At 44.4% G+C, this 25,401-nt stretch overlaps 1 protein-coding gene across 1 annotated transcript in view; it reads left to right on the top strand.

The window, feature by feature from the left end:
* The window catches only part of LOC308318225 (copine-4-like), a gene marked incomplete at both ends in the record, with an annotated part of 236,256 nt that overhangs the window by 173,011 nt on the left and 37,844 nt on the right, over positions 1–25,401 (top strand). The window contains 4 exons of the mRNA XM_080767684.1: positions 3,686–3,740; positions 4,946–4,997; positions 9,252–9,385; positions 19,625–19,861. Coding sequence (XP_080623810.1) covers positions 3,686–3,740; positions 4,946–4,997; positions 9,252–9,385; positions 19,625–19,861 — 478 coding nt within the window. The remainder of the gene's footprint in view (positions 1–3,685; positions 3,741–4,945; positions 4,998–9,251; positions 9,386–19,624; positions 19,862–25,401) is intronic.

The raw sequence follows: 25,401 nt of genomic DNA, 5'->3' as shown, positions 1-25,401 counted from the left end.
AAAGATGAACTTTGAACTGCAGTAGGCGTGGTGTTATAGGCCAGGGGTTCTCAACCCGTGGGTCGCGACCCCTCGGGAGGTCACCAAATTATTTTGAAGGGGGTTCCCAAATTATTTGAAAAAAAAATAAAATAAAAAAAATAATGCAACTGAATGGCTGTAAAATAGAAATTAAGAGTTTACATAATAGTGCGTGGTGCATGCATACACTTTCCTTAATGATTATATCTGGTTTTCAGCATTCATTTATGATATATTTTCTCTATTATTAAGGTTATTTTTCTGGTGGTGAGGAGGGGGGGGGGGGGGGGGGCGAGGGTTGCGAGACATGGCCAAAGCATTTCCGGGGGTCCCCAGCCAAAAAGGGGAGAGCTGAGAACCCCTGGTGTAGGCAATACAGATGTGCCTCTTGAGAGAAGTTCACACGTCATGCCGTTGATTGTCAGTACATTGACAGAACGTTGTCAGTGAGAAAGAATTTGCAAAGGTACATTGCATTTGCAGTATGTAAATGCTATTCAGATTATTATTTTTTTACAATGAAGTGTTGAAAAGGCAGGGGGGGGGGGGTCTGGCCATGCGAGGATAATTCCAAGTGTCACTCGCATATTATATTACTGGTTTGTGCGTCAAATCACAAAGCTATGGGAGGGAAGCAGACCAAGGATGAATTTATAAATAAGTGAGTGCCAATAAGTGAATGCGTTTGAGGCCAACGTCCACCAGCTCTCTGCCTATACGAGGTGCAATCAGTGTTCAATGAGAAACACTTGGCCTGGTAAGGCCAGATAAACGACTGTTTCTATCTAGAGAGAGAGAGAGAGAGAGAGAGAGAGAGAGAGAGAGAGAGAGAGAGAGAGAGAGAGAGAGATACAGTAACCTGTCCAATGCTGGACAACCAGACCTGAACATGGTGACCAACACAGAGCTTTCCTTGTATTAATACTAATAGACAGGTTTATACTATAGTACGTAGATGAAAACTATTATATCAAAGCTATTCTCAGGATTAGTTTTGCCGGTTAAAGAGAAAGAGAGAGAGAGAGAGAGAGAGAGAGAGAGAGAGAGAGAGAGAGAGAGAGAGAGAGAGAGAGAGAGAGAGAGAGAGAGAGAGAGAAATAAAGAAAGAGGGGACCCTGACGAAGGCTGATTGCCGAATCCTCCCCTTTTGTAATGATCTTTGCCATGCCTTAAACTTATAATAAAGGCTTTTTCACACCTCACTGGAACAGAGTGCCTTGGATCCTCTTCTTTATCGTCATGATTTAACCCATTTCGACCTGAGATCAGATTCTAAAAATGTCTTCTACATCCTGACAGTTTTCTGAAAAAGCTACGTTTCTATGTCAGTCGTTCTTCGATTTTTTTTCTAAAATAGCAGAGCTACAAGCTCATAGCGCGCCACTCGGTGGCGCGCTATGAGCTTGTGGATCTGCTATTTTTCAACAGCTATAGCATAACGTAACGCTAACACCAAAAGGGGTCCCCGCCTAAAATGATTTAACCTCGCCAACCAGCACCCGTATTCAGTTCGACAGACAAAGGGACCACGGCAGCAGCGCTCCCTTATTCCTCTATTCAGAGAAAGAAAGACTTCTTAATTGTTTCTGAATGTTTATACATCTGCAGCCAGGGAAAAGGAACTATTCTTATAGAACCAGGAGAAGCTCAGTTGCAGAATTACACCATTATTATACAGTATGGACTGAGAGACACACACATCATAGTGTGTACACTAGTATGGACTGAGAGACACAGACATCATAGTGTGTACACTAGTATGGACTGAGAGACACAGATATCATAGTGTGTACACTAGTATGGACTGAGAGACACACACATCATAGTGTGTACACTAGTATGGACTGAGACACACAGATATCATAGTGTGTACACTAGTATGGACTGAGAGACACAGACATCATAGTGTGTACACTAGTATGGACTGAGAGACACAGACATCATAGTGTGTACACTAGTATGGACTGAGAGACACAGACATCATAGTGTGTACACTAGTATGGACTGAGAGACACAGACATCATAGTGTGTACACTAGTATGGACTGAGAGACACACACATCATAGTGTGTACACTAGTATGGACTGAGACACACAGACATCATAGTGTGTACACTAGTATGGACTGAGAGACACAGACATCATAGTGTGTATAGTATGGACTGAGAGACACAGACATCATAGTGTGTACACTAGTATGGACTGAGACACACACATCATAGTGTGTACACTAGTATGGACTGAGAGACACAGACATCATAGTGTGTACACTAGTATGGACTGAGACACACACATCATAGTGTGTACACTAGTATGGACTGAGAGACACACACATCATAGTGTGTACACTAGTATGGACTGAGAGACACACACATCATAGTGTGTATTTCAGTCCATATACTGTGACAAAAGCACATTATTTACGTCATTCTATACTTTATTGTTCTGTACGTGTTATTTACTGTTATTTACTATTTACTGTGTAGTGTAGTTGGAAACAATTGCTCTCAGCGAGGCTGCTCTCACGGTCCAACGCGTGGGGCACAGCGGTTTCAAAGACGAGTCTCTTTGGTGAATTCTTGATCAGTGTTATTATGTCACGACTCAAGAACAACTATACCATGAAATTCTGACACGCTTTGATGTTGTGGACATCTGGCTATAGGTGAAAACAAAAGAAACCCGATTAGCATTTGAGTACTTTTGAGTACACTTTTAACACCTCTTGGACGGCCGGCGGAGTATAGTCTCTCAAGACAGACTGTTGCCTCGCAACAGTTGAGGAACAACAGGGGAGGCGCTGTTTTCCCGAATATTTGACGATGGGATTCTCAGATTTGGAGAGGTCCAAAATGTTCGGAATTCACCGAAAATCTGTAATGTAAATGTATAAAATGTCCACGAAAATCTTCATGGGGGGCCTAAAGGGGCCCTGGGAGCCCTGGGGGGGTGGGGGGGGGGGTTTGAAAGTAATTGTTTGTGAGTTTAAGTTTGTTTGCCTGTTTCTTTTATTTAGTAGGGAGAGAGACAGGGACAGACGTGTTTTGTGAAGTGTCTTATTTTGAGTATACCTTACCTTTGTTGTTATGACAGCTGCGTTTTGAGCGTCTCTATATAAAGTCAATACTACAGACTACAACCCTACGATCCTGTTGTTTTCATTCCTTAGTTATTGATTTGCCTGGTTCAGTAAAGGCCGGTTGTTACAATACTGTGTACACTGTACAGTATGTGGACTGAAATAAAAACAACAACAAACGCACAGAAGAAACCCAGTGATCTCAAAGTCAGCAAGGACAAAAAATATACGCTTCACACTTTTTTCACGGAGTCGGCCTATACTGTACATCGATACACCACGGAGTGTATAATATTTTCCCTTCACCTTGGACCATATAGATTAATGCAACTGCCGTATTAATTGATTTTCTCATTCCTTTAGTGGGCATGAATGGGGACTTAGCGGATATTTCAAATTAATGCATTACCAAGTGTGTGTTCATTGCTACGTCTGCGTGCGTGCGTGCACACACACACGTGTGTATGTGTGTGTCTGTGCGCGTGCCTGATCTTATTATGCAATATGTACATTCATATCTGATAAATATGTATGTTGCGTAACCTAAAAAAACTCTCTCTCTCTCTCCCTCTCTCTCTCTCTCCAGTGATAAAATGTTTCCTGCGTTTGGTTTCGGAGCACGGATCCCGCCTGACTTCAAGGTACGTGCGCGTGTATGCGTGAATGAGTGATGTGGACAGTGGGATTTAGAGAATAGATTAATACTATCTCTCCCTGATGAAAACCTACATTATGAAAAGTCTTAAGAAGAGCGTGGGATGAAATTATAACTACATTGGATCCCTAGGAAAAACACAGATCCTTTCTTTTCCTTCCCATTTCCTGAAAAGTAAGAGATGGAGTGCCATAATTTGTTGTTACCAATAATGTGTTTGAGGTGACAATACGTGTGGTTGTTATACTGCACAGTATGTGCAATGATGTCTGTACAGTATGTACAGTATGTAGGGTTTCTTCCTGGAGGCTGACAACCTTGACAGTCAAACGTGCCAATGGATAAGAAAACCGTGATATAGTGACGTCACACTATCATCCCCTCCCTTAACCCATTCTGACCTGAGATCAGATTCATACGAGGTTTCCACTGGACACACACTGGGTCTGATTAACCCATACTGACCTGAGATCAGATTCTAAAAATGTCAGTCGTTCTTCGATTTTTCAAAAATAGCAGACCTACAGTCCTTGTAGATCTGCTATTTTTCAATAGCTAAAGCATAACATGATGCTAACACCAAAATGGGTTCCCGTTCAGAATGGGTTAAACCCTCCCCCTTTATCATGAAACAAGCAGATGTGGGTGCGGCTTCAGTTCAGGTGGATCACAACCTGCATCACCACCAATAATAATAATAATACCTGATGATCATGTTTTAGGGTGGAAAAAAATGATCAGGTAAAGTGTACAGTATTGGTTAAAATCGTGCTTTTATGTGGACACGCCCACCAGTTCATTAAGTATGCCTGGTTTGCCAGGTGGGTGGTGATGGGTGGTGATCCAGCTGAACTGAAGCCGCACCCCCAGCTGTAGTTGTATGATAAAGGGGGAGGGGTTAGGGGAGGGGGCTGATAGTGTGGTGTCACTATAATACTGTTTATTTCATTGGCCCGTTTGACTGTCAAGGGTTCAGCCTCCAGGAATACACAATATAAATTAACAATATAAAGTTAATACACCATTACACATAAAAACGACATGAAAAACTGGGAAAATACAAAAACTGTGGCACTCCATCTTTAAACGTTTGGGGTTACCACCTGACAGCAACAATCTAACAGAAAGAGGGAAGTGTTTTTTTTTTGTTTGTTTGTTTTTTTCATCTTCATTTTCCTCCTCCCTCTGCAGGTTTCTCACGACTTCGCTGTGAATTTTAACGAGGAGAATCCCGAGTGCGCAGGTAACACCCCCCCCCCCACACACACACACACACGCACGCACGCACGCACGCACGCACGCACGCACGCCTCCATCAAACACCCTTTGATCTTTGATCCACTCAGCCGGACGCGTTGTTTGTTTGATGATGAGCTGCATGTGACGGCACACAGCTGTTGACTATCAGATGTGATTAATCAAACCATCGATCGGACCCAAAGCAAACAACCCGTAACGGTCACCTCGCATCATGCATTCAAACTTTAACACATTCTGGGCGGGAACCCATTAATTATGTTACACTTAAGCGTTTGAAAAATAGCAGATCTACAAGTACAAGCTCAGAGCGCGGCACCGAGTGGCGCGCTACAAGCTTGTAGGTCTGTATTTTCTTTCTGTGAAATCGTGAAAATGTGGCGCAAATCTTTGAATATATATTCTTTCAGAGCGAACGTTTTTAACTCAAATCTTTGCTTCTGGGGGGGGGGGGGTCCCTGGAACAACATATTTACAGATGGGGGTCCGCAGCCAGATACAGATAATTATGGGGGTCCTTGACATGAAGAGGGTTGAGCATGCATAGGATTTTCAGAAAACTGTCATGATTAATTAGAAGGCTTCTTTTTTTAGAATCGTCCTCAGGTCAAATTGTGTTAAATAGATGCAACGGGTTGTACCTTTTATGTACTTTTACTTTTTGTTTTGTAGTTCTATATTGTCTCTTGGTTTCCTGTGTTCCCCATGTTTGCCTGCCTTGTCTAACCCTGAGATTAGTGTAGTGTTCTCCACCTGTGTCCTGTTGTTCTCCCAGCCAATCCCTGTGTTGATGTGTCTGTTGTATTTCACCTGTGTCTGTAGTTAGTCCTTGTCTATTTATGTACCCTTGTGTGTTCAGTTCTCCGTTGGTTCGTTGTTTATATGTTGCCTGTGAGTATTTGTAACCAGTTTCCTTGTATGATTCAATCCCCTAGTTTTCCCAGTATAGTTTTCCCCCTTGCCTTCCTTGTGTTCCTCGTGTTACTAGTTTTTTCCCCGACTGCCTCTAGTGTTTTGTGACTTGCTGACTGTACCTGGACTCCTGTTTGGTCGCAATGAAAACACTGAACTTGACTTTCCCTGCCTCTGCCTCACATTCTGCGTTTGGGTCCTATATCCTCAACTTGACTCACACCGTGACACAGTGAACCTGTGGTGCGAAGTATACCTATACGCACATTTAATCAAGTACCGTACTAGGCCTACTACTAATGTACTACCGGAGTACTTCCAATTTTCAATTGTTCATACTACTACTTCTACTTGCTACATAATAAGGAGACAAATGTTTGCTGCTTGTACTCCACTACAATTATTTGATAACTTTAAGTCACTAGTTATACGTTTGTGGATTATTGTTACAAAACATAATGTATCCTATATTGAAACTTCATATTTTGAGAATAGCGGGGGGGTTTATACTAGTACGTATACATGAAAACATTATATCAAAGCTATTCGCAGGATAGTTTCGCCGGTTAAAGAGAACGAAAGAGGGGACCCTGACGAAGGCTGATTGCCGAAACGCCTCGGTCCTCCCTTTTTGTAATGATCTTTGCCATGCCTTAAACTTATAATAAAGGCTTTTTTCACCACACTGGAACAGAGTGCCTTGGATCCTCTTCTTTTATCTTCATGATTTAACCCATTCCGACCCGAGATCAGATTCTAAAAATGTCTTCTACATCCTGACAGTTTTCTGAAAAAGCTGTTTCTATCAGTCAGTTGTTCTTCGATTTTTCAAAAATAGCATAGCTATACAAGCTCATGGCGCGCAATAGAGCTCTGATGGTAAAGACGCCAAGACGGTTACATATTTTGTGGGCGGATTAATATAGCTTCTTTTCAATCAATGTCCTTCAGTCACTTTGCGGTCTTTCTACAGTAAGGGCACAAAAAGCAATTATTTTGTACAAAAGTGTCCGTAAAGTAGGCCTACTCAATGTCCCATTTCAACTTTTTCAAATGTATTAAATGTCTTTTGAAAATACCAGATATCGGCTATACAAGCTCATAATACAGTGCAGCGTGAGGTGGCACGCTATGAGCTTGTACTGTAGATCTGCTATTTATTAAATAGCCAAAGTATGCAAAAAATAATGCAGTGTTTAACCCATTCTGAACGGGGACCCATTTTGGTGTTAGCATCATGTTATGCTTTAGCTATTGAAAAATAGCAGATCTACAAGCTCATAGCGCGCCACCGAGTGGCGCGCTACGAGCTTGTAGGTCTGCTATTTTTGAAAGATCGAAGAACGACTGACATTTTTTTTTAATCTGATCTCAGGTCAGAATGGGTCAATCAGACCAGTGTGTGTCCAGTGGAAACCTCGTATGAATCTGATCTCAGGTCAGAATAGGTTAAAATGTAAAGTGACACAGATGCTTTCCCAGTTTGAATCGGTTACCATTGAATTCAACGACAAAGAATAAGAATGAAGTGTCCTCGCTGAGATGCCAGCATACATAATCTTTTAACCTATTGAGGCCTGACGTCAAAATTAAAACAAAAAAAGTCTTCTAAATCATTTTCATCGTTTTCTGAAATACCCAAGTTTCTTTGTCAGTGGTTCTCAATATTTCATGTCAAGGACACCAAAAACTATATGTAATTGGCCTGCCGACCCCATCTGAAAATAATAAATCCCCAGAAGCAAAGATTTGAGTTAAAAACATTCGCTCACACATGTTCTCCAAGGAGACATGGATGGATTCTTCTTGGTTTGGGGCCCAGTTGTGGAATACATGGGAGTAGAATACGCAGAAATATTATCAAGAGGTTTGGCAAATTAAGGAAATATTCATGTTAAGAACAAAGGCTTTAAGATTTCTAAGACTATACATGAACAAGTATATAAGGAGTAGAAGAAGATGATGTATGGACGTATGTATGATTAATGTATGTCGGTTAGTCTGTGTATGTATATGTGAGTCATGTATCGGTTTGTGCAAAAATGAAAAAATAAAATGATTGAAAGAAAAAAAAACATTCGCTCTGAAATAATATATATTCAATGATTTGCGCCACATTTTCAGGATAAAAAAAAAGAAATAGCAGACCTACAAGCTCTAGCTATGAGCTTGTAGAACTGCTATTTTTCAATAGCTAAAGTATAACATAATGCTTTAAAACACCAAAAGGGGTTTCCCGTTCAGAACGGGTTAAGATAGGTTTAACCCATTTTAGGCGAGAACCCCTTTTTGTGTTAGCATTATGTTATCCTTTAGCTATTTAAAAAGAGCAGATCTACGCGCTTCGAGCTTGTAGGTCTGCTATTTTTGAAAAATCGAAGAGACATTTTTAGAATCTGATCTCCGGTCAGAATGGAAAACTGTCAGGATGTATAAGACATTTTTTAGAATCTGATCTCCGGTCAGAATGGGTTAAAAGCTCGTCTCCGCCACGCATCTGCACACTAGGGTGCGACATTCACGTTGCCATGGTAACAACAGACAGAACAAACGAGGATTTCCCTACATTTGCACTAAGAAAGAAACGGATCCGGTTTTTTAATCCTGCGTTTGCGAAGAACAAACGCTCGCCGCACGCATGTCTCAGGTCAGAGCCCCTATAGTTCCTGAGCACATGCTCTCTCTGCTCGTATATCGATCGCATCTTTCTTTTTTGGCCAATGTTTGACCGTGCAGTTTTTTCATAGTATGCAGTATAGCTTTAAGCTACTCAAAACAAAGCTCCAAGATCAATGACATGTCACAATGAAGAGAGAGACAGAGAGAGAGAGAGAGAGAGAGAGAGAGAGAGAGAGAGAGAGAGAAAGAAAGAAAGAGAAAGAAAGAAGAGACATTCTTTGCCACCATGCCATGAAATAATATAACAACCTTGCCACAACAACCTAGTGTTTATCAGTCTTCGATTGAAAATGTACATCATTATGGAATTGATGTGTGTGTGTGTGTGTGTGTGTGGGGGGGGGGGGGGGGGGGGGGGGGGCGTGGCTACCGGAGGATTTCAAAGGCCGCTCAGGGAGTGTCTACAAACTCACTACGTGAAAACTATAACACCATAAAGACCTCAATAAATAGAACATAATAATAAACAATAATACAACATTAAATAACACACTGTCTCCTCTCCTCTCCTCTCCTCTCCTCCTGTCCACTCAACGCCTCCTCTCCTCTCTCTCTCCTCTCCTCTCCTCTCCTCTCCTCTCCTCTCCTCTCCTCTCCTCTCCTCTCCTCTCCTCTCCTCTCCTCTCCTCTCCTCTCCTCTCCTCTCCAGGTATTCAGGGAGTGGTGGAAGCGTACCAGACCTGTCTTCCTAAGCTCCAGCTCTACGGGCCGACCAACATCGCTCCCATCATCCAGAAGGTCACCAACTCCGCCTCCCTGGAGCTTCACACCAAAGAGGCCATGGTGAGGGGTGACCGGGGGGGGGGGGGGCGATCAGGGGTCGAGAGACAGCAGTCACTAATGAGAGGTAGAGAAAGAGAGAGAGAGGGGAGGGAGGTGAAGGTTATTCATGTTCTTTCCCCTCTCATCGACTGTTGTGGCTGGAGGTCATACTCTGGGTCATCCCTGCTTCGATACCAGTGGTTTTCGACGCTGTTCACGGCGCATTATTTATCCTGCATTTGAGCCACAGAGACCACCAATTTGACGAGCCTGCAGACCCAAAACTAAAGATGTGTACAGTATACACATATCCATGCTGTATTGATGTTGGTACCGTTAGGAGATAATGACAGGCAAACGATCAAAATAACAATTATTCTACATTCTCTAATTGTACTTCTTGTAAATAAGGGCCTCTGATAGTCGACATATGTCTTTGCTGAGCTGCGTTCAAGTCACTTGCCTTGTGTCTGACCCCTGACTTGTGTCTGAACACAGCTTTGATGGATGTGTTCTGCCCCCCGTCAAACAAAATGTTTGGTCAAACCACATGGGCTTCCATTGGAAATGCATTGGAGCGGCCATTAAACACAGACACAAGACACACACAAGACGGGTGTCTTGAATGTGTGAACGCAGCATAAGGCACAGGGCATATGTCGACCCCACCCCCTCCTGGTGCTGCGGCCATCTTGGAAACTAAACACGATATAAACAATTGGAGAGGGGTGGGGGCCGAGAAAGGCCCTTATTAACTTAAGTAATGCAGATGTTTAACAACAACTTCATTCTTGAGAGTGTAAAATGAAACCAAAATGGACCCATGAGGGTCAAGAGTTGAAGATCTACACGAGGGTTCATTTGGTTACCGACTCTCAAATGGGGACCGCACCTGGAACCCCCTCAAGGACCCCTGGTGGTCCCTAGACCCCCCCATTTAATGGCATTTCTTATCTCTGAGACCCCCAATTTATATCGTAAAATCAATTGTTAATTTAACTCTCAGAGTGTAACAAATGGAACCAAAAATGGACCCGTTATAGGGTACACTCTCAGAGTTACAGACCCATAAGGGTCCATTTGGTTCCATTTGTACACTCTCAGAGTTACAGACCCCATAAGGGTCCATTTGGTTCCATTTGTACACCCTCAGAGTTACAGAACCCATAAGGGTCCATTTGGTTCCATTTGTACACACTCTCAGAGTTACAGACCCATAAGGGTCCATTTGGTTCCATTTTTGTACACTCTCAGAGTTACAGACCCATAAGGGTCCATTTGGTTCCATTTTTGTACACTCTCAGAGTTACAGACCCCATAAGGGTCCATTTGGTTCCATTTGTACACCCTCAGAGTTACAGAACCCATAAGGGTCCATTTGGTTCCATTTGTACACACTCTCTGAGTTACAGACCCATAAGGGTCCATTTGGTTCCATTTTTGTACACTCTCAGAGTTACAGACCCATAAGGGTCCATTTGGTTCCATTTTTGTACACTCTCAGAGTTACAGACCCCATAAGGGTCCATTTGGTTCCATTTGTACACTCTCAGAGTTACAGACCCATAATTGGTTCCATTTGTACACTCTCAGAGTGACATACCCCATAAGGGTCCATTTGGTTCCATTTGTACACTCTCAGAGTTACAGACCCATAAGGGTGTACACTCTCAGAGTGACAGACCCATAAGGGTCCATTTGGTTCCATTTGTACACTCTCAGAGTGACAGACCCAAAAGGGTCCATTTGGTTCCATTTGTACACTCTCAGAGTGACAGACCCTATAAGGTCCATTTGGTTCCATTTGTGTACACTCTCAGAGTTACAGACCCATAAGGGTCCATTTGGTTCCATTTGTACACTCTCAGAGTTACTGACCCCATAAGGGTCCATTTGGTTCCACTTGTACACTCTCAGAGTTACAGACCCATAAGGGTCCATTTGGTTCCACTTGTACACTCTTAGAGTTACAGACCCCATAAGGGTCCATTTGGTTCCATTTGTATACACCCTCAGAGTTACAGACCCATAAGGGTTCCATGTGGTTCCATTTGTATACACTCTCAGAGTTACAGAACCATAAGGTCATGTGGTTCCATTTGTACACTCTCAGAGTTACAGACCCCATAAGGGTCCATTTGGTTCCATTTTGTACACTCTCAGAGTTACAGACCATAAGGGTTCCATTTGGTTCCATTTGTATACACTCTCAGAGTTACAGACCCATAAGGGTTCCATTTGGTTCCATTTGTACACTCTCAGAGTGACAGACGACCCATAAGGGTCCCATTTGGTTCCATGTTGTACACTCTCAGAGTTACAGACCCATAAGGGTCCATTTGGTTCCATTTGTACACTCTCAGAGTGACAGACCCATAAGGGTCCATTTGGTTCCATGTTGTACACCCTCAGAGTTACAGACCCATAAGGGTTCCATGTGGTTCCATTTGTATACACTCTCAGAGTTACAGACCCATAAGGGTCCATTTGGTTCCATTTGTATACACTCTCAGAGTTACAGACCCATAAGGGTCCATGTGGTTCCATTTGTACACTCTTAGAGTTACAGACCCCATAAGGGTCCATTTGGTTCCATTTGTATACACTCTCAGAGTTACAGACCCATAAGGGTTCCATTTGGTTCCATTTGTACACTCTCAGAGTTACAGACCCATAAGGGGTCCATTTGGTTCCATTTGTATACACTCTCAGAGTTACAGACCCCATAAGGGTCAATTTGGTTCCATTTGTACACTCTCAGAGTGACAGACCCATAAGGGTCCATTTGGTTCCATTTGTACACTCTCAGAGTTACAGACCCCATAAGGGTCCATTTGGTTCCATTTGTACACTCTCAGAGTTACAGACCCATAAGGGTTCATTTGGTTCCATTTGTACACTCTCAGAGTTACAGACCCCATAAGGGTCCATTTGGTTCCATTTTGTACACTCTCAGAGTTACAGACCCATAAGGGTTCCATTTGGTTCCATTTGTACACTCTCAGAGTTACAGACCCATAAGGGTCCATTTGGTTCCACTTCTACACTCTCAGAGTTACAGACCCCATAAGGGTCCATTTGGTTCCATTTGTATACACTCTCAGAGTTACAGACCCCATAAGGGTCCATTTGGTTCCATTTGTATACACTCTCAGAGTTACAGACCCCATAAGGGTCCATTTGGTTCCATTTGTACACTCTCAGAGTTACAGACCCCATAAGGGTCCATTTGGTTCCATTTGTACACTCTCAGAGTTACAGACCCATAAGGGTCCATTTTGGTTCCATTTGTATACACTCTCAGAGATACAGACCCATAAGGGTCCATTTGGTTCCATTGTATACACTCTCAGAGTGACAGACCCCATTAGGGTCCATTTGGCATTTGGTTCCAAACTATCTATTTAGCTGGGGACCCCCTTGGAACTGCCTCAGGGACCCGTGGGGGTCCCCGGACACCACTTTGGTAAACCACTGTTCTTTACACTACACAGTGGCGCCATTGTTTCAGCTCCACGGAATTAGTCTTATATGGATCACCTGCAGGCTTTGCCGTAGAGTCAGTGAATCGATCTCCTGTTAAGAGGCACACCTCCTCCCTGCAGTCAGTCAGCAACATATGTTGCTGTTAAACGGCAGCGCAGCCTTAACCTATTTAGACCTGGCTATATATAGGCCTATATAATGTCAGTTGGTGCTCAACCTTTTCCATGTCAAGGAACCCCCAGAATAATCTGTATTCGGCTGCAGCCGACCCCCATCTGAAAATATGTTGTTCCAGTCTCCAGAGACCACCCCCCGCCCCAGAACCAAAGATGTGAGTTAAAAACGTTCACTCTGAAGAATTTTCACGATTAAAAAAAAAATAGCAGACCTACAAGCTCGTATAGACAACAGGTATCCTTAATTCCTCCAAGTAGTACTGCTTGTCAAAATGTGAATTGCAGACTTGAAAATAAAATAAATCCAAGGCACTCCGTCTTTGGTGATACATTAAATAGTTTATTTGAAGATGAGCAAGGCAAATAAATAACAGGACCTACACAAGCTCGTATAGGGCGGCACTCGGTGCCGCGCTACATGAGCTTGTAGATCTGCTATTTTTCAATAGCTAAAGTATAACATAATGCTTATATAAGACACCAAAAGGGGTTCCCGTCCAGAATGGATTAAGGGGTGATTTGTTCTGAGCACTGCACTGATCGCTTTGTTTTGAGAATGCCGTCGAGAAAGAAGTTGAGACTGTTGCTTTGAAGTTACTGTAACTTGCAATATTTTTTGTCTGACTTAAACATGAACAAAATGACTCAATTCAATTGATCAATCAATATGATTTCAAAATACAAATAACATTTTGTAATTCAATTGATCAATCAATATGATTTCAAAATACAAAATACAATTTTGTAATCCCCACAACGTGTAACCCAACAAGTGATCAAAACAAAAATTGTATAGATGTTTTGTAGATTTAGACTTTCCAAAAATCAAGTAATCCATAACGTCATCAAATAAAAAGGCAATGCATTGCTCAAAAATTATATAATTCTCAACCAACCTTCAAGTAAGGAGGCCAGAGCCGGTTCCTTTGATTCAGAGCGTAAACCTTCAGAAATGTGTCATTCTTCCACTTCACAAAGTTCTTCGGTCAAACCTAGGTTTAAGAGTTGTTTCTGATTCTGCTTTAGTATTTGGCCTTAAGAAGTTGTGATTTTGCTTAAAAGTATTGGCCTTAAAAGAGTCTCTGACAAAACCACCACCAAAAACTATTTTTGACACCTAAAATGGAACTCTGAGCCGCCTCACTTCCTGTACTTTTATAGATGGTACCTGATACCTCACTTCCTGGAACTTATTGTTAACCAGCTTTTCCCCCCACAGCTCCCCCTATGAGCAAACCTGAAAATGGATGACCATGGTTTAACTACACAAAACCAAACATTTTCCCTATACATTACATTTTGGGGGGTTACATTTTCAACTACATTTACATTTTTAACCAATATATTCCCTTGTTATCACCCAGTATGTTATGTTACATTTTCCTCCGATACTGTTACCTCTTGCAATTTTCAAATGCTTCCGTCATACTGTACAGTCTGGAGCAACGGAAGCTCTGTCATGAGTAAAATTCAAAGCGGAAGTGGAGCCTCCTCCCCACTTTCGTTTCGTCTTTACAGTCGTGCAAATGTATGCTAATAGAAATTATAAATCATCTAAGCATACAGTATAATATAACTTGCAGCTCAGTATGGAAATAATAAAATCAAATGTAAAGATATTTTTATATCTTTAAAATATATTTCCGTGATTCATGAACGGAATTGCAAGCTTCCTTAAGGCTCATACATAGTCTGGGTTTTCGGTGGTGGGGTGACCACCGAACTACAACATGACGTCACGAGCCGCGGTGAAGAGCAAACCACCGCTCCAGGGGTGCAGTACTTAGTTTAGACAGTTTTTGGTTTAGACTAGTCATTGGTTTGACCAGTCATTAGTCCTACATCTACAACCTATCTCAAACCCTCCCCCTAAACCTAAACTCCCACGGGGCAGCACACCTAAACCTAACCTTAACCCATGTCTAACCAATGACTAGTCTAAACTAAGTATGCACCCCCCGCTCCAGCCCTTCCCTCTGTTTTTACTCACCACCGCTCAACGTTATTTCAGCTCCGGTGGTCAGCTCACCACCGGAGCGGTGCAGGTCACCTCACCACCGGAGCGGTGGTCACCTCACCACCGAATATCCAGACTATGAATGAGCCTTTACTCGGATTTCGGGACTCTATAGCACTCGGAGATTGTGGAATAGTTGTCTACTACCGAGACTACTCATACAAGGACCGAAAATATAATGTTTACTTTTCACACATTTATGTGGCAGTGTCACAACTTTTCGGGGGCCATTTGAAAATAGCCGTTCTCCAAGCTCACAAAACGTCACGATGCAATGTGATAACACTGAATACTTCGACAAGCCTTTCAAAGTGCCTCAAAAATGGTGAATTATTTTTTTTATTTGAGTAGCTCCTTTTGAAAAAAAATAATAATAATTTTGAAAAAGATTATAATAAGAATAAGAATAATTTCCACACACCACTGCACTCCGAACGGCATGTGCTTGATGTATTTATTGGCTGTATGCATGGGGGGGGATTATGCCGACCAGAATTGTGAAGGATTCAATTTAGATCACCCTTCCCACCCCTTCGGATATTCAAATGAACGAAGGCATTCATTCCAGTTTGAATCCCACTTTAATACCAGAAAATGACTTGGGGAAAATAAGTGATGGACGGACAGTTTTTTTTCTCCCCCCTCCACAGGCCGGAGGCGTTATTATCCCCTTTATAGCTATACTCGCAGAAAGCTTCAGATTTACATATTTAACACGTTGGGATTCAGAAAAGAGAAAGTCCTTATGGGAGGATGATCCCCCCCCACCCCCCCCCCCCTACAGAGACTCTAAGAATCCAACCTAAACTAATAGAAACACAATCTGAATCATTCTTGCGCGTGCACTCTGGAAAATGTGGATCAATTTTGCATATACCTTCTTTCCACAAGAGCTGTCATTGATGCCGAGATTGACCACCGCATATATAGCGTGCGCCAGCGCAGCCTTTGCTATAGGCTGAGGAAGAGAGTTTTTTGAGAATAGACCAACGCCAAGCTCCTTGTCTATACCAAGCTGTATATAGTTCTGTCTGCATTCTGCTTGCACGGGGGCTGATAGCTGGACCACCTATACAGCAGACATCTGAAAGGCTCTGGAGTCTGGAGTGATACCACCACCAGCGATGTCTCCTACAAAGCACTATAAACAACCTGGCTCCCCCTATACCCCTGTGACTTTCCTCAGACGTCATGTCCCCTCCCGCCCGCTCCCTCAGGTCTGGTGACGCAAACCTCCTCGACGTCCCCAAGGCAAACTCCGGACATGGGGTGACAGAGCTTTTGCCTTTGCTGCCCCCAACCCTGTGGAATGCCCTCCCTTTAAGGCACTCAGAGACGCTCCAAAAACCTTCAAAACCGCCCTCGAGACCCACCTCTTCAACATTGCCTTCCCTATATAGCTAACCCTTCTCACTGTCTTTGAATGTTTTTATAGCTTTTTAGTGTTTATTTCTTTATTTCTTTTGTTCTAGTCGTTTTTATTTGTGTTGTTACCTCTGTAAAATACCCCCCCCCCCCCCCCCCCCAACATCAGCGTTCTGAAGGAAGCCAACGTCCTCAGCATCACCACAACCATCATTCGGCACCAGCTGCAGTGGACAGGCCTGCATGTCATCCCAACTATACCGCCTCCCGAAGCAAATGCTGTATGGCCAGCTGAAGGGAATTAATGGTCAACGCACCCAAGGAGGGCTAGAAAAAAGAGGTGTACAGGGATAACGTCAAAACTCAACCTGAGAAAGTGCCTCTTCAACCTCGACACCTGGGGAGGAGGCTGCCCCTCCAGAGTAGGTTCATGTGGAAGCAGGAGTGGTCCGTGAAGGCTCAGCACAACAAGAAAAGGACAGTGTCCGCAAAAACAAAGAGGCGACCGAGAAAGGAGAGACCTATAATACCACTAAGACGGCTCCTCACACCACCACCACCACCACCCCCCATGACAACCATTCGCATTATGCAACCCTGCACTGCAACAGAGACTGTGGATCAAGGGTTGAATTGGCCTCTTCCCGAGTGGAATAGTATAAGAGAGTCATGGCGACACACACTTTGATCTCGCCACACAAAGCCTATATGGGCTATATAGTTGGAACTATATCACCATTGAGATATATAGAATGAGCACTTCCACATTCCATTGTTATACAATGGGGAGTCAACGCTATAGTGTCGCCGTGCACTCTCTTACTATAGATTACTCTGGCCTCTTCCAGCACCTGAATGCGTGTGTGTGTGTGTGTGCGTGCGTGCGTGTGTGTGTGTGTGTGTGTGTGTGTGTGTGTGTGTGTGTGTGTGTGTGTGTGTGTGTGTGCGTGCGTGCGTGTGTCTCATTATATTTTCTCTCACCACCTCTCTCTCTCTCTGCATTAATTCCTTCATTCTTTTACAGTATATACTGTATATATATATACAGTGTAAAAGGTTATACTGGAGTGGAGAGACACATCTACAGTCTTGGCACACACACACACACACACACACACGCACACGCACACGCACACGCACACGCACACGCACACGCACACGCACACGCACACACACACACACACACAAACCCTGTCTTGTTCAGTACATCGATGCTCATATAGTATGCCTGTATAGTGAAATGTGGGTCACGACCGACAGTGGAACACGATTGCGGATGCTAAGCGGTATAGGAATGGCTTTTCTCAGCGGGTGGCGGGCGGCGGTTCACGGTGTCTCCCTTATATAGGGAGCGAAGGGGGTTAGAGAGGGTGGGGGGGGGGGGCTTAAGGAGCGCCCGGGTTACACGTACGGTCGTACGCTCGCGCTCAGTCATCCGTGCAGAGACTCCAGAGCAGAGAGGTCCCATGTTGCATAATAGTGGACAGAGCCCCGTTGAGCTGTGGTGGTGGAAAGCAACTGAGGCAGTATAGGTTTACTTTGAGTACTACTTTAACCCATTCTGACCTGAGATCAGATTCATACCAGGTTTCCACTGCGGACACACACTGGTCTGATTAACCCATTCTGACCTGAGATCAGATTAAAAAAATGTCAGTCGTTCTTCGATTTTTCAAAAATGGCAGACCTACAAGCTCGTAGCGCGCCACTCGGTGGCGCGCTATGAGCTTGTAGATCTGCTATTTTTCAATAGCTAAAGCATGACATGATGCTGACACCAAAATGGGTTCCCGTTCAGAATGGGTTAAGTACAATTTGGAGGTATTTGTACTTCTTTAGGTGAGCGTCTTTTAGAAGTATTTTCCAAAGATGTGCATACATTGAAAAATAGCAGACCTATACAAGCTCGTAGATCTGCTATTTTTGAAAAATCCTGAAAATGTGTCGCAAAATCTTTGAATGTTATATTCTTTCAGAGCGAACGCTTTTAACTCAAGTCTTTAATTGCTTCTGGGGGGGGTCCCTGGAACAACATATTTTCAGATGGGGGGTCGGCCAGGCCTAATACATTATAATTTTTGGGGTCGTTCACATGCAATGTTGAGCACCACTGATATAGAAACATGAGGTATTTCAGAGAAAACTGTCAGGATTTAAAGAAGACATTTCCTTGAATTTCGACGTGCCTTTAAATGGGTTAAGCGCATTTCAACGACAACACTTTCGTACTTTCACTCAAGCACATTTTGAATCCCCGACGTTCACTTCGTAACGGAGTACGAGTTCTCTACATACAGTATTGATACTTTTACTACATTTTGATTCCTTTTTCCACCACTGGAACCGGTTTCCATGCAGGCATCCAGTTAGGACGCCCTCCTGGGGGTCCTCGATCCTCCTCCTCGATCCTCCCCAGGGGGAGTGGAGTTCACCCAGCTGGGGATGATGAGGAGACCTTGTCAGGGCAGACGGAGGGACAAGGTGGTGGGATTATATGTAACTCCATGTCGGGCCTCTCTCCCTCTATATACCAATTATGGCTTGTGTGTGTGTGTGTGTGTGTGTGTGTGTGTGTGTGTGTGTGTGTGTGTGTGTGTGTGTGTGTGTGACCCGCAGACAGAAATGTCTGGTGTTCTGTGGCTGTGCGTGCGTGCACGTGCACGTGTGTGCGAGTGTCTCTCTCTCTCTCTCTCTTTCTCGCTCGGTGTCACTTTCTCCAGTCAGTTGAACTTGTATTTGTACCTTTGTGTCTTTTGCAGCAGCTATAGAAATGAGGGCTGCACGTTATATGTTATATCTCGGTATATTCAGTGATTTCACTTAATTCAAATATCACTTTTTTTGTGATAAGTCTCCCTACTATAGAGTGTGCTGACCATATAAGGAGTTCCTCCCTGTCCCCAGTGAACCGCTGCAGGAGTAAAAACAAAAAAAACCTAGTTTCAGTTTTGGTGGCGGCGGTGGGTGAGAAAGCCTTCATCCAATCAGGATAGAGGTGCGCCCAACGAGGGGGCGGGCCTTGTTGCGCGTGCTGTTGGCCTGTTGCGTGATCCCGGCCAGAGTGTGTGCATGTGCATATCTTGTTACAGGGGTTGTATACAGGGGTTTCTCCAAATCACCCAAAATCACTGAATGCTCCTTTAACATTGCCCCCCCCCCCCTCCCCCTCTCTCTCTCCCCCCCCCCCCCCCCCCCCCCCCTCTCCCCTCCCCGCAGCAATACTTCATCCTGCTGATCCTGACGGACGGCGTGATCACCGACATGGCGGACACGCGGGAGGCCATCGTGCGGGCGTCCCACCTGCCCATGTCCGTCATCATCGTGGGCGTGGGCAGCGCCGACTTCGGCGACATGCAGATGCTCGACGGCGACAGCGGCATCCTGCGCTCGCTCCGGGGCGAGCCCGTCCTCCGGGACATCGTCCAGTTCGTCCCCTTCAAGGACTTCAAGAACGTAAGACGCGTCTTGTCGTGTCGTGTCTTGTCTTGTCTTGTCTTGTCTTGTCTTGTCTTGTCTTGTCTTGTCGTGTCTCGTCTCGTCTCGTCTCGTCTCGTCTCGTCTCGTCTCGTCGTGTCGTGTCGTGTCGTGTCGTGTCTTGTCTTGTCTGTCTCTCTCTAAATGGTAAATGGTGCATTTATATGGCGCTTTTGTCCAAAGCGCTTGACATAGATTACATTCACACATTCATTCACACACCGATCAATGGCAGAGGAAACCATACCAAACCTGCTCGTCGGGAGCAATTATCGGGGTTCAGACATGAGTGTCAAGGACACTTCCAACACTATGGGCCTGATTCATTAAAAAGAAATACGCCACCGTTACACTGTGGTGGAAACAGATATCGTATTTATCCGTCCGATCAAGCTACGTTGAGATGACGTGTTATTCAGAGAGCGGTGTGTACCACAGGTGCGCTGGCGTATCGCAGGTGTATGTCATACTGAATGCAGTGGGTGCAAAGTGATCGGAAAAGCACCCGACAACCTCATTTGCATTGATCCACGCCCCATATCGCACCATAAAAGGCTTCAAGCATGACTCAGCAGACAGCAGTTTGGTCTGTCAAAAAAAGAAAAAAGGCTTTGCAGCCGCAGACTATGCGGCTTCACAGCCGCGGTCAATGCATGAATATAGCCCGCACTCTATTAATATGTCCACAACGGTGCGTGCTCCGCTGCTGAAACAATATAATTATAATTTATTTAATTAAGTTCGGGACCAAGGCGGGTGCTGCACTCATACCTTTGCACTTTGCAGTCAGAGGTAAAACATAGGCTATCCTATCCGATATTTAAAATATCGGATATATGTCAATGCAAAAGTCGTCTTTTGAGAGAGAGAGAGAGAGAGAGAGAGAGAGAGAGAGAGAGAGAGAGAGAGAGAGAGAGAGAGAGAGGAGAGAGGGAGGGGGGCATGGCTTGCGCGATAAAGAACAGTACAAGCCTATACATTCATAAGTGAATAATTGGGATCCTCTTGTCTGAAGAATTTAAGAAATTATAATCCAGTGAGTTTAGCCAGTGAGTTAAACTATTCTGTGTGTGGCATCCATGCATGTGATCAATATCAATACATGATTATAAAGTCTGTCCTTCATATTTGCAAGCACGGGAGCAGCGCATGTGGAGCTGCGGAGCGGACCGTTGCCCCGTCGGCTAGAATGCTGTCGGAAAAAAGGCCGCCTCCCAGGCTAATGTGGTCTTCTATTTTTTATACAGGGCTATATAGCCCATTCATTTTCCAATGTGAATCGGATCGGCAGCACGCTGCTGTCTGCCCACCCCCCCCCCCCCCCCCACACACACACACACACACACACACACACACACACACACACACACTGCACACACACACACACACACACACACACCGACCGACAGTCAACTGACTCAAGGAGCTCCGTAACAAAACAATTTCAATAGGCCTGCCGCCTACTGCAGGCATTACTACACTAAACAATGTTGGATTCGTAGTGCAGAATGCAGATAAGCCTATGTGTTCTTATTATAATTGTGAGTTTGTTTTTTAACATGCGCGAGAGCCGATCTACAAGCTCACAACCGTTGCACTGCGAGTAGAAAGCTGTCAAGTGAGAAGCGCAATCGCGCATGCTATAGTAATATCCTAATGAATAAATAAAAAGGTGTCGGGCTTGCAGGGGCAGTTTCTGTATGGGGAAATGCATGCATTTAGGCATACAAGTGCACTCAGCTTTTATTATATAGGCTATCATTTATTTTGTGCTGATCGACCAATATGTCATGGGGACACATGCCTACATATTTTATCTGAGATTTGGGAACAATTTATTGATTCAGCATGAAGACTAAAGCCTTCTGAATAAATCTCACGTGTATGCTTCCGCAAATGTCTCCCGTCTGGGCCGTCTCCGCCACCTAAAGACGTCCCGTGGGAATTGACGGAGTTTCCGACCAACGTACGTGAGCGTCAAGTTCACGGCCATTTCCATGAATTCCAAATGAATGTGGGAAATCCACGTAAATGCCTTTCCGCTAGCTTCACGTCATGTTATCACCGTAAACGCCGTTGTGAATCAGGCCCACACTATATCTCTCATGGGGAAGCTCTGGGCTTGAACTGGGAAACGTGCAGGTTTCCATCCAGCTGCTCTATACTGTCTGTCTGTCTGTCTGTCTGTCTGTCTGTCTGTCTGTCTGTCTGTCTGTCTGTCTGTCTGTCATTCCTTCTCTGACCATCTCCATTTCATGGTTCAGTTCAACCATGAAATTCAACCTTTCTCTCTCTCTCTCTCTCTCTCTCTCTCTCTCTCTCTCTCTCGTTCTGATGCATGCTGGGAGCTAATAAGGCGAAGTGAGCGGTTGGTTTCACTGGTGTATAGAAGTTGGATCATTTTCGTGCTTTCCGTGGCTATAAGGATTGTGATCAGGTGCTTTGCGGATGGATGGTGTGTGTGATGCCATTGTGTCGGCCTTTGAACGTATTTGGGGCACAGCTGGTGCCATAGTGTCGGCCTTTTGAACGTGATTGGTGCACAGCTGGTGCCATAGTGTCGGCCTTTGAACGTGATTGGTGCACAGCTGATGCCATAGTGTCGGCCTTTGAACGTGATTGGTGCGCAGCTGATGCCATAGTGTCGACCTTTTGAACGTGATTGGTGCACAGCTGATGCCATAGTGTCGGCCTTTGAACGTGATTGGTGCACGGCTGATGCCATAGTGTCGGCCTTTGAACGTGATTGGTGCACAGCTGGTGCCATAGTGTCGGCCTTTTGAACGTGATTGGTGCACAGCTGATGCCATAGTGTCGGCCTTTGAACGTGATTGGTGCACAGCTGATGCCATAGTGTCGGCCTTTGAACGTGATTGGTGCACAGCTGGTGCCATAGTGTCGGCCTTTGAACGTGATTGGTGCACGGCTGATGCCATAGTGTCGGCCTTTGAACGTGATTGGTGCACAGCTGATGCCATAGTGTCGGCCTTTGAACGTGATTGGTGCACAGCTGGTGCCATAGTGTCGGCCTTTGAACGTGATTGGTGCACAGCTGATCAGACGCCATGTGTGTGTGTGTGTGGGGGGGGGGGGGGGGGGGGATGACATTCCGACCAGTTTTTGGCAGCAAATTTTGATTTCAGTTTTAGTCATAGTCTCTTGAATAGTTTTCATTTAATTTTAGTCACATTTTAGTCACCTGTGGAATGTTTTAGTGTTAGTCTAGTTTTAGTCGACTAAATATCATAAGATTTTAGTCGACTAAATCTACACTTGATTTAGTCGAACAAAATGTGTTTTGACGGACATTTTCCGTCAACAACACCGGCTTCCACGTGTGGTTAGGGTTAGGGACAGGTGTCATGATGGGACTCAAGGTAAGGATCAGTGTTGTTTTCGTCGACTAAAACTAAGACGAAAAAAACACTGGTAAGGATGCAGGAACACACAGGAAACCAAGAGTAGACGTATAGAACCACACTTTGTTTAAAAAATCACACCCGTGTGAAGTGAGGGGCGTTATAATCATCGTACATCATCGTTTGTTCAGACAACACAAACATTACAGCTGCATACAGGAGGGGCAATAAAAAACAGGAACAGAAGTACACCTTCACAGAGGGATAAAAACCGCAACTTATAAAACAGAACACACTTTAAATACCTTTCCAATTAAGGTCCAATTACACCACAGTCTTCTACACAGCTGGGTTTCCCAGGTGGAACCAGCTGTCTCTCAATCAGGGCCGTGCAGAGGGGGAAGGACTGGAGTGCAGCAACAGGGGAAAGAAGGGGGGACACATGAGGGAGGCGACCCAGGTGTGACACACTCAGGGCACATAATAGTGAACAGGGTTAGTAAATGCGGCGAGTCGGAATGGCGATGAGTTGGAATAGCATGGCTTCGGAATGCCGGGGTGTAACCGCCATGTGGAACCGCTGGCTCTCTATTTCAGTGGATCTCAAACGGTGGTCCGGGGACCACCAGTGGGCCTTGAGGTGGGGGTTCCGGGTGGTCCCTGCATGCTAAATGACGTATCCTTATACCTCTTGAGAGCGTTAGAATGAGTTCAATTGAGTTAAGTTATTGTTAAACATCGGCATCACTTAATTTACAAGAAGTCTACACAATTAACGAATGTTTAAGAATTGTTATTTTGATCGTCTTCCTGTTATCTCTCCTGTGGCACCAACATCAATGCAGCACTGCATCTGTGGACAAAATCGTATCCACGTAGCCTATCCAACAACAAAATATTCTTTAGTCTTTGGTCTGTGAGGCTAAACCTCGTCACATGATATGAAAAGGGTTGAAAATCACTGGTCTATAATTTGAAACAAGGTTGAATTTAGTCTAGTGTGACAGAAGGAGGCCACGGGGGAACAGCGTTGCCGTAGTCAGGTCTCGTATGTAATGTACTGTATGCCTCCCACATGAATAGAGCAGCTTGTCTTGTACAGTAGCGAGTACTGTAGTGTAGTATCATGGTCGTCCTACTTCTTCTGACTTATTTAATTCACGTGGGTGTTCACACAGCATCTGTCTAGTTTTCACATAATAGTATATAGGCCTACATAACCATCCATCCATCTTCAACCGCGTCAGCAGAAGCTGACGTTTGGACCGTTTGACACGTGGAGTTGCTTGACTATACATCGTCTCGCTCGGGCTTGGACATGTTCTCATTTTAAACACGGGAGAGGAGCTGGCTATTTGCATGAGGTTGTGTCGGGCTACAGTACGTCCCCATTAAACCATTCCGGGCGGGAACTAATAACCCTTTTGGTGTTTTAAGCATTCTGTTGTGCTTTAGCTATATTGAAAAATAGCAGATCTATTCAAGCTCGTAGCACGGCACCGAGTGAATATACAGTGTGAATATATCTTTGAAAATATTTTCTTTCAGAGCGTTTTTTTTTTTTACTCAATTCTTTGCTTCCGGGGCCGTCCCTGGAACAACATATTTTCAGATGGGGGTCGGAGGCCAAATACATACAATTCTGTTCCCTGACATGAAATATTGAGCACCACTGATATAGAAACATCAAGGTCAAGGTAAACTTTATTGTCCACAAGGGAAATTTGTCTTGGGCTTTCACCCCAGCTATACAGCCACACATAAAACATCAATGACAACAAAAATACATTACAGAGGAAGACACGACATTACACACGTAATGTGGTTTTTTTCGATGTCAGGTCTAAATGGGTTAAGAGGAGGCATAGTCTGAGAGAACATGAAGTCGGGAGATATATAGCCTTTTGAATCATTTAATCCACCATGACACAGCCTTTCACTTTCAAAGACACAGCACCGCGCACTTCACTTCAAAGACACAGTCACGCAACGCGTCAGGCAACACGCGGGTACATTATATTATTTCCACACTCCAAATAAGCTCCAAAAATATTCTCTAGGCGTATATTGCGATACCAACGCAGCCTGTTGTTGTGTCGGCGTCGGGGTTTGTTTGGTCCCTGCAGTCAGCGAACTAAAGGAGGAGGAGAGTGATATCGG

Source organism: Protomyctophum bolini (assembly GCF_963924005.1).
Source record: "Protomyctophum bolini genome assembly, chromosome: 7".
In the NCBI taxonomy this organism is placed as follows: Eukaryota; Metazoa; Chordata; class Actinopteri; order Myctophiformes; family Myctophidae; genus Protomyctophum; species Protomyctophum bolini.
This window is presented reverse-complemented; position numbering and strand designations above follow the sequence as displayed.